The sequence below is a fragment of the Lampetra planeri genome, chromosome 2 (assembly GCF_965212315.1).
Source record: "Lampetra planeri chromosome 2, kcLamPlan1.2.h2, whole genome shotgun sequence".
Lineage (NCBI taxonomy): Eukaryota > Metazoa > Chordata > Hyperoartia > Petromyzontiformes > Petromyzontidae > Lampetra > Lampetra planeri.
In genome coordinates this window covers 17968371-17983658 of record NC_136108.1, presented here as the reverse complement: position 1 = coordinate 17983658, position 15288 = coordinate 17968371, and the positions used below count along the sequence as shown (strand labels likewise).

The 15288-nt window shown below is 47.7% G+C and overlaps 1 protein-coding gene across 2 annotated transcripts in view; it reads right to left on the bottom strand.

Moving 5' to 3' along the window:
- The window catches only part of ACVR2B (activin A receptor type 2B), a 69808-nt gene that overhangs the window by 5819 nt on the left and 48701 nt on the right, over positions 1 to 15288 (bottom strand). The window contains exons 4-8 of one of the 2 annotated variants that reach the window (XM_078609333.1): positions 11475 to 11629; positions 9695 to 9838; positions 5911 to 6054; positions 5032 to 5165; positions 2293 to 2407 (exon numbers count right to left, since the gene is read on the bottom strand). In XM_078609333.1, coding sequence (XP_078465459.1) covers positions 2293 to 2407; positions 5032 to 5165; positions 5911 to 6054; positions 9695 to 9838; positions 11475 to 11629 — 692 coding nt within the window. The remainder of the gene's footprint in view (positions 1 to 2292; positions 2408 to 5031; positions 5166 to 5910; positions 6055 to 9694; positions 9839 to 11474; positions 11630 to 15288) is intronic. The other variant, XM_078609338.1, reaches the window with a different exon arrangement.

The following is a 15288-nucleotide window of genomic DNA, read 5'->3' as shown; positions in this document are numbered from 1 at the left end:
TGGCAACACATTTACAAACATGAGCTCTGGGTTTTCCAAGGCATGTGGCATTTAAAACGCTGCTTCCGGGACTACCAATGGGGATGAGCATTGCGCAACACTCATATTTAATAATCATCCTCGTAACTTTGGGAACAGACGCCTGCGAGCATCTCAGAAATTTCATCGCTGAAATGGGGAGGGTTGCGGGCCGTCGCAGGGGGGGGGCGGGGCTAAGGGGTGGGGGGGGCACACATGGAAGCCCACAATTTAAATTAAACCCCTCATCATAATCCATTAGCTCTGCCACCAGCACGAAGATATCTAACGCAATCAAGCAATTTATTATCCGGTGTCATGTTCGCTTCCCTTGCGAAAACACGTGTTAATCTTGGCTGATGAATGCATTGCCGTGGGCGGCGGCAGGGAGGGGGGTTGGGTACATGAGGTGGAAGGGGGAGGCAGTTGTTGGCTTAAGTGGGGGATTGAAGGGAGAGGCGAGGTTTGGAAGAGGAATGACGCAAGAGCAATTAATTACAGAGAAGTTGCTGCTCAAAGGGCCCATGATTAGAAGATGCTATCCATACATACCGCCAAGCCAGCCTTTACCGATGGTTATGCCTTCGGTAAACTGCCGCTGCTCCCTGTGCAAAGGTAAAGAGTCTCCGTGCTCAAATGACACCTGGGGTGGCAGTGCTCGTTGGTGCAGTGCTGGTGTGCCCATATGTATGTACGTATGGTGAACTTCCTTTGCATCGTATGTAGCCAACCGTGCTAATTGGAGGTGTGGGGAAAGGAAAACAAATTAAATACAAAAAGCAGTTCTGAAGAAATTTGTTTCCAATATAGCCGGTGATACAGAGTCATTTGTCCTGTGGTAGGAGTGAGCGTATTCAAAGGACAACTGCCATTGACTTGTCACAAAGTGTTGCTTATTTTATTGAACCCAGTTGGATGATAGTCCACAATGGAGTATGGTGAGGATTTGAACTGGTCAGCCCGGATTTGAACTCGCAACAAAGTTGTGAGTGGAATTTTCTAACCTCATGTCCAGTCGGTCAAACACGCTGCTCGCTGCTAGGCCGCGTTGACTCCCTCAACTCAAGGACTTGAACTCTGTAGATTAGATCTATATTCGCTATTTTTCTGCGTGTAGTTTAAGTGTTCTTCCCTCTTGCGACACTCCATTTTCCTCCCGCACGCAAAACATTTCAAATAAAATTGCTCTTTTGACGAACATCAATTTTTTATAAAGCGCAGGCAGAAGCTTGCCAACCGAATGCTAATTTGAGGATTTCCACTGCAGATGTTATTAACATAAAAAAAGGACAACGATCACCCATGCAGCTTGTACAGAGTGGAGGAGGCAATGTGCAGCTACTAGGCACCCATTAACCCCGGGGGGTGGTACGCAACGTGGCGGTGCGGCACGCAACGTGGCGGTGCGGCGAGGTCTAACTCGACTCGGTGATTTTTGTCAAACCAGTGCCAATGATCATGCATCGCACGAGTACTCATTCAAAGGCCGCGATTACTTCGGGGTGACCCAGGACAGGGGCTGGAGATCGCATCGCTAATCAAGAAATGCCATAGCCTTGGAAGTGAACCGGATTGTAGTGCAGTGTGTGTTTCACAAACAGCGGACGAACTTACAAATATGCACACACACACATTCACAAATACACAAAGGTCTTCCCCATCTAGTCATAGACCATAGGGGGGGGGCAGGTGATATTATCCTCGCAATATACAACGTAAAGACAAGAGATCCCACGAATAGCTTATATAGACGTTTGGGGAAACTGCTCTCAGAGAGCAACAATTAAGGTCTGCAGGGCACACGAGGGGGTGGATTGGCTAGCATCACGCTTGGCTGCCTTTGCCTTCCAAATTCTGATGTTTACACTGCACACCAAGTACTCATTTAGGCCGAGTTAACCCATGGGAAGTCCAGAATCAGCCTTGGAGGTTCGCTGCAGCGAGGTCACTGGGTTTGTAGCGCAGCGTGTTCACCGCTATGCCACGGCTCCACCCATTTGGGTGTGTGTACAATGAACACACGCACGCATGTACGCACAAGACAAACACACACACGCATTGACCACACGCAGAGCATGCAGCTACACATGCTGCAAAGCTGCCCCCCATCCATCGTAAGAGAGAACCCCTCCCCACCCCCCCGGCTGAATTGCCAGCACAGTAAGGATTACAGTTGACGCAAGCGGTGTCCAGGAACGTAAATAAGCGGTGGAATGCACGGTTCCCACAGCAAGCTGTGCAGCGTGGGGGGGGGGCACAGGGGAGGCCACACACCTGGCCGTGCATGTCCCCGGGTGGTTTGCCAGGCTCAAACTTGACGGCCAGGCCAAGGTCGGCGACGCATGCTGTCAGGTCGCTCTTGAGCAGCACATTCTTGCTCTTGAAATCCCTGCAGAGAGAGGTGCGGGAGGGGGAGGGGAGGCGAAGCTTTTTTTTTCCATAAACCACTTCGCCTGAAGCGCCTACTCACTTCACACGGCCACTGCTTTACTATTCACTGGAAGAAATGTTCTCCGTTCTTTTCCACTGAGACGGATTTCAAAACGACGAAGGCTCACTTTCATTGACGGCAATTTGCAGACATGGAGAACAATCGCTCGCCATCGGAATCGATACGACGCGTAGCTCGTGACGAGCATAAGAAAATGGTGGACAGCCTCACATGTGATCATAAAAGTAAGAATAGAAATCGGTTTGGGTGTTCAAATGTAATGCTTTCGTGTTATTTTTAAAAAATTCGAGTGCTCCAGCCAGAGACATCTAGCCAGCTTATATGACAAACAAGACGACTAAAAAAAGCATCACATAGCTATGGTGCCTTTTTACCAGTATGCAAAATGATGAAGAATAAGAAGAGGTTTCACCCTTTCCTAATTTTGAATACTGGAAGAAAAAGGTCCCAAAGATATAACTTGCATGACCTGAGCTGGAAGTGTTCTGATACTTTTGATTTAAAGCTTTCGTGACTGCAGGGATTCATATTGTTGGTTCTTTCGGTAAAGTCACGTAGAAGGGAAACAATAAAATAATTGTTTTATATTTGTATTATTTTATTGTTTCCCTTCTACGCGACTTTACCGAAAGAAACAAAAATATGTTCTGATACTTGCATTGTCTTTCTACTGTTCGTCTTTTGACGTTCTCTGGTCTAACAGTGGTCGCGAGACAAGGCCATAAAGACGGCTGTCTCAGGTGTAGGCCAATCAGTTTTGAAGACGGTGCAATTATTATCAGAGCACATTTGTTTGCATGTTTTGCTACAAGCTAGTGTGGTTAATGCAGACTTGACGCCTTGCAAAAAGCTTCACGTATATACGTTAACATAGAAAGAGATGATGGTAAAATCGTAGTAAGTAAATTTGGAGTGCAGTAACCGACATCAGAAGCTCCGAACACATTTAAATTCACGATTGCCAATTAGAGATTCGATCTGCAAGAATACAATTTTAACGATGTGGAAAAGATGACAAAGGCAGCCCTCGGGACAAGACGGACATGAATGTGACAACCATCTCGGGCAGGGAAAGCAGCTTTAACTTGGAGCAATCTTAATTAAACGTCATTCACTGTTATCTTTGAGCAGCGGTAATAGTAATTTAGGTTTTTTTTAACTGAAAACGAGGCGCAAAAAAACTAACTAGGGTCCTATTGTTCTGTGTTTCTAATCGGTGATAATTAGTGTAAAAAAAACGCAATCTAATACTTAACTTCTCTGCCAGAGCATTAAGAGCACAAGGACGGTGAGAGCAGTTTACGTAAGACTTTTGCACCAAACGCAACAATGTGCTGAGCTGCTTAATATTGGAAATAAAACGTCAAACACATTTTATAGACGTATCTGCTGTACGATCCACGATTGTATTAAAATGTCATTTTCATCCAGGAATGGTTTTGTTAATATTAAGACTCTTTTTCAGGAGGGTCCTGTATTTGGACATTGGGCCCATTCTTTTTTTTAATGAGTGTTACCCATGCGGGAGGAAACCAGAGTATTGGAAAGGAATAATGCTCAATATCCACACGTATAGACAGTCCAATCTATTATTCTGTATTGTTATTCTGTATTGTCCACTGCATCACACCCACGTGTGTCCATTGTACCGAGGCTCCCTCAAGGCCATGCGGGAGGGCGTGTGGCATAGTTTGGCGCCAGCTACGATTTCGAGTGCAGTAGTGTCGCTACAGTTCTCTGTGGTGAGTACAATGTCTTTAAAAACAATGGCACTACGCCTCTTGAAATAACATTAACGCTGAGCCGCTTACGCGTTCCGAGATTCAGCGGTGAACGGGACCACCCCTGCAACTTACAGACGTTTCAGAACGAGAAAGGGATACAAAAAAATCATGCTCAAACAAATATTTCCTGGAGATCCTCAGGTAAAAATACCATCTTCCTATGCTGGGGACCAGTCTCTCTGTATAACAACCACTACTGACCCATATGGGGCCAGTGGGGATGATGGGCTGAGTCAGCCAATCGCTAGGCTTGAACTCAGGCATGTTGGGGTCAAGCAGCCAGAGGAGAAATATGACGTGTTATGTTTAGAAAATGCATAAACAACTACTTCGAGGAAATTTGCAAACGACAAACATGACTGTCCAGCCATACAGTCCCATGTGTGGCCATTGTACTTTCTGAAATATTAACTTGTGACCTTTCACTTGAGTTGGCCAACACTGCCACCATACCACCACCCAGCCAGGTAATAGTGTAAAAAATACAAATCAAGACTGAAGACATCACTTCAGCCCTGTGAGGTCATTCCAGGCAAAGTGAGATGTGTAATTGTGTTTTCTATTGGTTCTCAAAAATCGAAAATATTTCTTCCCAACGACAACAACAAAGCTCAGTGACGACGTCCTAATTCCAAACGTTTTTCACAATTTCTGGAATTCCAGCGTTCAATTATAGCAGTGGCCGTATAACCTTCCAGCATGCACCCTACAATGTACCGCGTGTGCGTTGTCACCGTGAGCGACCGAGCGAGAGAGAGATGTGGGAGACAGCGGCACCTGTGAGCGATGGCCGGCTTGAGGTCGGGGCCCTCCTCGTGCAGGAAGGAGAGTCCGCGTGCCATCGTCTCGGCGATGTGGCACATCTCGCTCCACGTCACCACGTTGCCCTTGAGGTAGTCGCCCACCGAGCCCTGAGACGGCAACGGAGGAGGCCGGATCACCGCGGGGAGAACGCGGCGACAACGGCGATGGCGGCACACCCCCGCGTCAGTTGAAGTTTGGCGACTTTCAATTCTCAGTCGCGGAATTGGCAACACCGTGCACAGGTCACGGAAGCGAAACGCATGCAGACAAGGGCTCTGTACGTCCCTCGCTTTCGTTCCTTTTCCCTTCTTGCTCCCACTGCATGTAAAACAATCATCATCATCATCGACCTGCTTCCGTTCCTCCCTTAAAACGACCCCCATCACTTCTCCCCCTAGCCCATCATGCTACTGCTACTCCCTGCCTCCGCCCTCCAGCTACAACCAGCCCCACCCCAACCCTTCCCGCCTGTTCTCCTGTCACCATAGCTATACTACACTACTTTTATTTTACCAGGTAAGGCCCACTGAGCTAGAACGGTCTTTTTCAGAAGCGACCTGGCCACAAATAAGAGCTCAACGAAGTGGCTTATTACGCGGAATTTACAGCAGCCAAATACTCTAAACGCGTGTTGATTCTAAATGTGGACGTAAAAACAGAGGATCCGGAGAAAAATCCACGCGACCACGGGAAGAAAAACACCGCAAACTCCAAATATACAGCAGCCATCAGGGCCAGGATCGAACCCACGACCTCCCGCATACCAGTCGACAGAGTTAACATCTCGCCCACGCTATATAATTCTCGCCAAGATAAGACGAGCGGTGGGCCACCTTTTAGGCCGCGCATCACCTTGTGCTGAAAGAGGGTGATGATCCAGAACTCGAAGTCCAGGCCCGTGCCACGCCTCTCAGCCGCCAGGAACTGCAGCAAGTTCTCATGCTTCATGCCGGCCGCGGTGAACATGGCCACTTCGTTCTGCCACGACGCCTTATGCTGCGGGGGAATGACGCCCGTGCGTTGGGGAAAGAACAAAAAAAACAAAGCGACCGTTAGCAACAGAGCAACGATGCGGTGTAAGTGCACGTCAACATTTTTTAGTGGTTAACTTACCTATCTACTTAACCAGGTAAGGCCCACTGCGCTATATAGCACTTTTTCAGAAATGTCCTGGCCACAAATGACAGCCCAATAAAGTGGCTTATCACGCAGCAGCAGCCAAATACGCTAAATGCATGTTTCGAAATGTTGAGGGAAAAACCGGACCTGGAGAAAAATCCACGGGACCAAAGGGAGAACATGCAAACTCCAAATATACGTGCGCAGGGTTGGGATCGAACCTACGACCTCCTGTACACATCAGGCGAGGTAATACATTTGGTCTACTTCTACATCTTTGTGCCCTGTTGTCGGGACGTTTATTAAGATTATATCTTCAGCATACAGTGCATTGACAGGCTGATAGTAAGCTGCACGGCTTTATCTGAAATACTCTCGGATGCTAAAACTGTATGGTTAATTCCTGCAGTTACTAAGAATCCCACTTATCCGTAAATACGCTCATCATTTCTTTCCTCTTACAGAAAATGTTGCTATAATTCAAATGTGGAGCCGTTTCTTTCTCATCTTGAGGCCAACTTTGCCCCCCCAATTAATTTCTCCCCCAAATTCCACCTCCAGTGGGGCTCACTCGAACGTGCACAATGTGGCCGTTAGAGAATCATCCTCATGGTGACCAAAGCGACATCACATTGTGTCCGGGAATGGAACTACCTTTGAGTGTCGCTTCAGTTGACCCATACATCCCACATTCGCTCATGCCTCCTGAATAGAACTTTGCTGCAATTCAATCTCTGGTGTTGTATTTATTTTTGGTGCAAGGCCAAACATTCCGAAACATCTGATTCATGTACAATATTTCATGCAATCATCAGTTACTGGACTAATACCATTGATATTACATACCCAGCGACCTGGTTTATTTGTTGGGCGGATGCCCAGGCTTGAACCCTGGTCTCAGTGGTGTTGGCTTAATCCTGATCGTTGAACGCTTAACGACAAGCCATAGAATGCTTATATGGGATTGCCTGTGGGTGCTGTATAACCAGCCGTATAATTGCCCTCCTAAGTGACTCGTGCTATAGAGCAATGCGGACCCTTACCTCACGCAGCAATTTAACAAGCAGCCCTTGAGGCGACGCTACATTTGATGTGGCAGCGCGGGAGTGAATTATGCAGACAGATCCACTCGTGCAATTTTATGATCATGCGATCATAAAGGGAGACGACCATTACAAAACACACTCTCTCATGTTATTAATTTCGTGGTCACTTTACTGTTTTGCCCGTTTCACTTTCCCACTGCAACAAATAACACAACACACTCAGAATTGTCCAAATAGCCCCATTTAACACAACAAGAACAACAAAATCATTAGTGAAAGGCAACTGATGAATTTAATTACTTAAAAAATATCTAGCAAAATCAAGAGCAAATATTAAATGGTAAATTTGCTAAATGTTTGCCCTCAGAACTCGCCCAGACCACATTACGGCAGAAAACGAACAAAGTATTTTTCGCATTGTGAGGCGCATTGTGAGGGTCATCGGGCCACCTCTCCTGTACTTCACAACTTCATAGCGAGCGCAAGTCACAACGATGGCGGTTGGTTTATAATAATTGTGGCAAAATGGAGCCAAATCGGATGGTTTAGAATCGCAGCGAAAGGGGGTTCTCGGACGAGGAGAGCCCGGAATTCCTCACAACGACCTTGGCACAGCTGCCAGAGTGGCAGACCATTTATTTATTTAGCAGCTCAAGCTGAAGAGGGGGAAAAAAAAGCGATGAAATATAACTAAGCGTGACCCTTTTTATTTGTTATTTTATACTACACCCATTCCTTTATTCGGGGCTGGAATGCAATTAGTGAAACGCTGCTGCCAGTCACGTGCACAGCTGACGCGGATTTACCGCGAAGCTGACAATGCTATATCTATGCCCAGATCACACGCGGGAATGATGATGTGAGCGCAACGCGTGGAAATATTAGTTCTTCTTTCGCTTTATTAGATTGACTTGCACCGCAAATATTTATTTAAATTGCACACCCCCCCGCTTATTAACTCTACGACACAGCCAAGCACGAGTAATTGTAATAGGCAATGAACGGCTCGACAACTCAACGCGTCTCCGCGCTCCAATCGGCACAAGCATGGTGCTCATCACCGCGACGCGTGCCCCTGAACCGGGTGGTGGAATTTCGCTCTGTGACTTTCCCACAAAGCAAGTAGCTATTTTATCTAACTGTCCAAATACCGTTCGCTGACCTCAGTTACCTACGTGTAATTAACACCTGCAATGGAATAATTTTCATGACTCAAACAAGAAATGAAAAAAAACCTCCCCCCACCCACTGTGTGACCCTTTGATACAGGAAGCCCTGAGCTAATGGTCAAATTGTACATTTGCAGAGCAATTAACCGAGGCCTCTATCCGTACGGTGGCCAATGTCACCTCCAGCACGAAGTGCGACCATTCTATTGACGCATTGGAGCTGAAGGGCTGGGCTGACTCCCCGACCTGCATGTGAACTTGCGACCTTCCGAATGACGGCTGAGCACTCTAGATGACAGCGCTTACCTCGGTATCAGATAACAATCGGCTATTGCATTAAAAAGTGCATGGTAGCCAATTAATTTGTTGCTCACCCCAAAAAAGAAAAAAGCCCAGATTGTCATTTTGTCCTCGTAGATGGGCTGAACAGCTCGGTAGTCAGCTCACTCGACACACAAGCAAGTGGTCACATGGGCTCGACGGCTAAATTATTTCAGTGTTTTACTTCGTTGTCCACTAAATAAAATGTACAATAGATGTTGCAATGTAAAAGTGAAAGGCAGAAGAAGAAAAAAAATTAACTACAATTTTTTTTTTCTAATAAAAGCATGCCCAACGCGATGAATCTGACACCAGAGAGACCCCATGTGAAAGTGTTGACAAGAAGCAGGCCGGTGTTGATCATCATTACAATCAATTAAGTAAATGTGTTCAATCACCCAGAATGTTAGCATGGTGCTAACTCAGCACACTTTGATTACCACCGAAAGCAACGAAGCCGCCTCGATGGGCGTTACATGAAAGCGCATGGGGAGTCTGTATTAGAGCACAAAAGTCCGCGCATGGTCACTTGTTCTGTCCTGTGCAAGCTCATGAACAAATGTGCGTGAGCTCATGAATGACAACACACGAGCTCAAGAAACACATACTTGCCAACTCTACCCAATCCAAGTGATATTTAAACCCTTCCCTGCATACCGATGTTGAAAGCCAATTATACTGCTCTGAAAGCCTACGTATCAAATCATACCGCTCAATAATAATTCGAGTTAAATCGCGATATTAAACAAAACTAAAACTATTTTTATTTTACCAGCTGAGGCCCACTGAGCGACGTAGCTCTTTTTCAGAAGCCACAAATGATAGCCCGACGAAGTGGCTTATCACGTCGAAATTTTACATCGACCAAATACGCTTTGATAATAAAATCAGAACGCTGCAAAAGCGTTAATAAATATAGATTTAAAAAAACAACGAGCCTGTCGCTTCAATCAGCAGTGGGATTGGTGCCATCACCCGTACCTCGGGGGGGAAAACTTTGACGGCCACTTCCTGGCCGGGCAGCTGGGCACGGTAGACGCAGCCGAATCGCCCGCGGGCCTGCAGCTCCAACAGTTGCAGAGGCTTGAGGCCCAGGAGGGGAGAGGCGGGGGCCGCCTCCACATCCTGCCCCGAGGTCACACGAACGCACACGAAACGCCACGCTGGTCAGGCTCCACATACACAGCTAGCCGCACGGCACATAGATTCAACACAGAAGACAATGATCCCGCCCGCTCCTTATAGCATCAACAGACTGTTGGGGCAAGTGCTGTTAGCGAGTACCACCTAGGGAGGCCGTTTACAGCGCACGAGGGTGTTTTGTGGCCAGCATCAAGCCCGGCCGCCTTCGTCTCCGCAATGGCGATGTTTACACATCCCACCAGGTACTCATTTGAGGCTGGTTCTACCTGGGGGAGGCCCAGGACCAATTCAGATAATCGTTACCTGTGTTAGCCGTGAGCGGGAATCGAACTCTGGTCGGCGGGTTCAGAGCGCAGTGCGCTAACAGTTGCACTACCGTTCCCCACACAGATCAACACACACACAAAAGATCCCCCTGTTTAGCCTCATGAGCATGGGAGGCAGGGCAAGCACCGCTCATGAGCAAACTATTATTGCAGGATGGAGCGACCAGTACCACTGACGTGCACGGTTGAGAATTAAACTCAGCTCACCAGGATCATAATACAGTGCACAAAAAAACAAGGCCGCCACTCGCAATGGCCAACTACAAACTATAAACAGACTGTTTACAGTTTGTTGTGGCTTTGCTCTCCAACACACCGGTTAGTGCTGTACTAGTAACGAATTGGCATGTTCTGTTTACGTGACAAACCTTACTAATTGGCTGTGTCGAGTGGTGGCGGGTTTAACGACACATTCATATATTTACGCGATTTAACCTAAAAAACCTGTATTATGGATAATATTGGTCACAAAGGCCTATGTGTTAAACTGTAAACAGACTGTCTGAGCCGTTAGTGAGCATCTATGAAGGCCAGTTACGGTGCACGAGCACTTGGTTTTATCAGCACCGGCGCTGACGTTTCCACAATGCACCAGGTACTCGTTTAAGGCTGTGTTGACTTAAGGGAGGCCAAGGGCTGGTTCATATACCAATTGCCACTTATGTTAGCTGTGGCAGGGAATTGAAGCCAGGTCACCGGGTTCGCGACACAGCGTACTATCCACGACACCACTGCTGCCCCTCAACCACACACAAGCACGCGCACGTGCACGCACACGCCTGCATAATCACGCACACATTCCAGTTGCAGCTTTCAAGGAAAACCAACCTGGCAACAACAGCCCATCAACACGGGCGCATGAATGCACATGGGTCTTCTCATTCCCAACATTCAATTCCACCACCTGTGCAGTGGAAGCACAGAGGCAATGAGGAGCCCCCCCCCCCATTCAGTTACTCGGGTTGCCATCCGTCCTGGTGTCTCTTTAGAGGTCGATATCCCTGGGAAATCTGCAAGTCTTTTCCTGGCGCAGTAAAAAGTTGTTTTTTTGTGTCAGCTACGTAACAATATGCGACTCAATACGATGCATTTACACGTATTCTCCCTCTACTGGAACTGCGAGATATTCTGCGTCGGTAAAACTGGTACACTGCTGCGATAGATTCCTCTTCCCATAATTATCTCTCCGTTTGTTGTATCTCAAGAGAGGTGGACACGCCCATCGGTTGCCCCCACCAGGCGCGCACGTGGGCGCGGCGCAAGCCCCAGGGGGTTGTGCCGTGCGTGCCCACCTCCTGCGTGGGCACCTCGTGGTGGGCGTAGGGCAGCCCGTGGTGGCGGTAGAGCCAGAACGCGAGCAGCAGCAGCAGAGAGACGCCCAGCAGCGGCACCATGCTGTAGAGCAGCACGTTGCCCAGCGGGGGCGGCTCCGGAGGCTTCTTGGAATCTGGAGACAGCAAAGCACCCAGGCGCGATGTGCTGTAATGTTCACCGCAACGGTACAGCAGCAGCAGCGGCAGCAGCATGAAACAACGCAATTGCAATAATAATATCGTCAATTATTTGGTGATGCTACTGGTGCTGCGCTGACAGTGGGATGCACAAGCGCAATTAACAGAAAACTCACAGCCGTCGATAACTCTGTGGCCTTAACAGGATTCAATATATAACAGGCGACGCTTCGGGCAATGGGACATTTGTTGGAGATGGATCATCGGGGGTGGGGAATTATCCACACAAAAGGGAAACGTGTAGTTTTTTTCAGTTCTGTCTGGCTCTCCGATGGGTTTTTGTTCAGTTCCTGCAGAAGCCACCAGCATGTGGAGCAAAACGTCGGACATCATGTTCAACAACGCAAGGTACAACCTGAAAACGCATCACAGAGCAAATGTGCTTAGGAGCCCAAGCATCTTCCTGCTGAGTTGAGCATGAATGAGGTAGTGTTAAAATACCACGTTCCAATTGAGGGGAGCAGTCGCCCTATAATAATAGGACAACTACCGCTGCAGTTGTGTGAATTGCATCAACCCTGGAATGACGATGAGACATTTTAACAAGTGTAGGGGTGTTAGAGAGAGAGCCCGTTATGCATGGCAGCCTATGGTAAACAAACACAGTAGGCGGGGCTACATGTGTGCACAAGCAGGTGCCCTCTGCGACGTCCGCGCCAGACACCCTGGGGGGTCGATTCGGTCGTTATGATCCCCCGGGGCCCCACCCCTCAGGGAGGGGTTGGGTATAAAAGGGGATTGTATCGAAGGGCTCGGCAGTGTTGTTGAGCTAAAGAAGAGGAGGCGGAAGACGTCTGAGATAGAGCCCTGGACTCCCCCTGGTACGCCGTCCTTATCAGGACCGCGCAGGCTCGAGCCAGTGGCGTGGTACCAGAGCCAGAGCCAGTGCTGGTCTGGACTCTGGGTACCGGGCCCGACTGACCAGTGTCGGGCCAAGATAGCCTCCCCTAGCCCATTAGTGGAGGACTCAGAGGCAGGCTAGGGTTAGCTAGAGAGGTGTGTCCTCAGATAGACGGGTGAGGGGGCCGATACCCCCTCAAATGTGTATGTCACAACGTTGGTGTTAAATAAACAAGTGTGCCTCCAACTCCGGTGTGAACGAGTCGTGAGCGTTACTACACAAGTATGTGGCTAATAGATTAATAGGTGGATCACCGAGCACGAGTGCAAGTCACATCGCACCATTTCTTCTGGCCTCAGCCTGGACACCAGGCCTGAGGATGGGAGGGGGGCGCCAGGCTCAAGGGCGGCTATGCGTTGCAGCTCTGAGCAGTAGAAACGGTGTGAGCGTACGCATCTGAAAACACGAAAATCCACTCGACATGCCGTCATGCCGGCCGAGTGGTCATGCGGTGACCCTGCTGCAATGTTTGACAGTTGTGCTGCCATCTCTCCGAGTTTTCCCATGATCGTCGTGTGTTTGATGATGTAGCTGCTCTGGGAAATCTGTAAGTCTTCTCGGGAGATGACAAGTCCCAGTTTTTGTCAGTTTCATAACAACACACAGCTCAAGACAATTTATTTACAGATTGCTCTCCCCTCTTCTGGAATTGTGTGATAACTCCTCTTCCCATGATATGTCCAGGAATAGAGGTCGTGACTCTATTCCTAAGCCAGGCAAGTTGGTTCATTAAAACGCCACCCCCCCCCCCCCCCGAACTGCTGGATGTGATGAAAAAAAAGTGTTGTTATTAAACTTAACACTCTAGTAAGGAGTTCTGTTAAACATTTGCGCATCAAATCCCACAAATAAACATCAATGAAGGTTTCTCGTGGGGTTGGTCACATGCTTGGATGTTATGCAGTACTGACACGTGTTTACGCCCCGCAGGGCAAGCTCCTGTTAACATCTCGGTTGAGTCGATTCTTAGTGCTGGGCAAGGGGAGAATATGTCAAACTTGGGAGCATGCCGACGACTGCCGATGGAAACAGATTGCGGGAACAAAGCCACTATGTTCGCTTGAGTCTAGTTTCACTCGGTCAGGTTTGATGTTTGATGTTTACTGAGTGGACATATGATCAGAAATTTGTAGGCTCCATTTGATCCAAAATAAATACGGCATTGCATGTTGGGTCTCCCTGAAACTCGGGGACGGAAGTCTGTGGTTAGTTTGCAGCAGTCCCAGTGTCCGTCACTCGTCATGTGTTTTTTTCCTTCACAGATTTTGGCCTCTGTACATGAAGGGGGGAGAAAAAACCCGCCACGTATTTTTCAACCGCAGTTTGGTGGCATTGTTCATATTTTGGTGGTAATTCCTCGTGAGTCTGTGATGGGAATAATGTTTTATCCTTATGAAGGCAAAGAAAATTGTAACATAAAATGTAGCTTGGCTCGGCTAATTCAATAGAGAGGGCAGTTCTGGATACATTTCCGTATTCGGATTTCATTTTAACGGACAGTTTAGGTTAATCACCAAATGACGCAATAAAATGTAATTACGAAATCGATGTTACAGGGCAATTAAACGGTGAAAATTATTAGGGTTTTTTACGTCCCAGTTAACCTCTAATGTTAACGTGGAATCAACACAGAATTAAGGGCACTAGAATATACTTTCCCAGACACTTACGAGATACCGCTGGTGTAAACGGGCCGGCTATCTCCACCAGAGGATAACTGCGACAATGAAACATATAAATCTGATGCAATTACTGCAGCAATAAAATGTCAAGGGTTAAAGAAACTCGTCGGTTTTACCCAGCGCCAAGGAGCACGAGAAGGTGGCTCAACACTGCTGCCGACTTAGTAACCGATGCCAATTCTACATTTCTATGACGAGCAATAGGATACAGTCTGACAGCCAGTGTCGGTTGTGGTGCAGTGGTCAGAGCACCACGCACCCATGGGCCGGAAGGCTTTGAGTTCAATTTACGGTTGGCAGTCATCCCATAAAGAGTCCAAGTGCTATGGTCAATCATGTAACTCTCGTTTTCCTCTGTGCAACAAAAAAACAACCCTATGAGGAATTGTTTGAACAGGGTGAGAAAAAACCCCTCCTTTAAAAGTACCATGGGACTCACAGAATGCTTTCTTGGATAATAAATAACGTAATTTCCATTGGCACTACTAAACACCACACAAATCAAAGTTAATTTACATGCATGAACTCAAGAGGAAAGCTACCCATTTCATCAGTGAAACAAAATCAAATGTATTTTCATGACTAAATGGGCCTCCTCGACCATTATTTTCCAGGATTTACTAAAAAAGGCAAACTCTAGACCCGGTTGACATTCCCAAATCACATCAACACAATCGACAGATATTGCAGTACTGCACTTTTAATTTACACTCCACCCTGCTGATGGCACTCGGATAAGTAAACATTGGTCCTGAGATCACCTTGTTTAAACAAATAAGACTGGAGAACCCACAGCCAATCTCGGCTGTTTCACGCGTCTCAATGCGCTTGGTTCATCTCCATATTAAACAAAGGCTACAACGAAGGCTCTGAAGCAATCGGGACGTACCGCGCGATCCTAACGTTAAGCGTCGATCACGCGGCATGTCACGTACGGGCCGTCTCCTCGCACACCCTGCAGCCCGGCAGGTATGTGGGGAGTTCCACAAGTCTACGCGATCCACCAATCCTA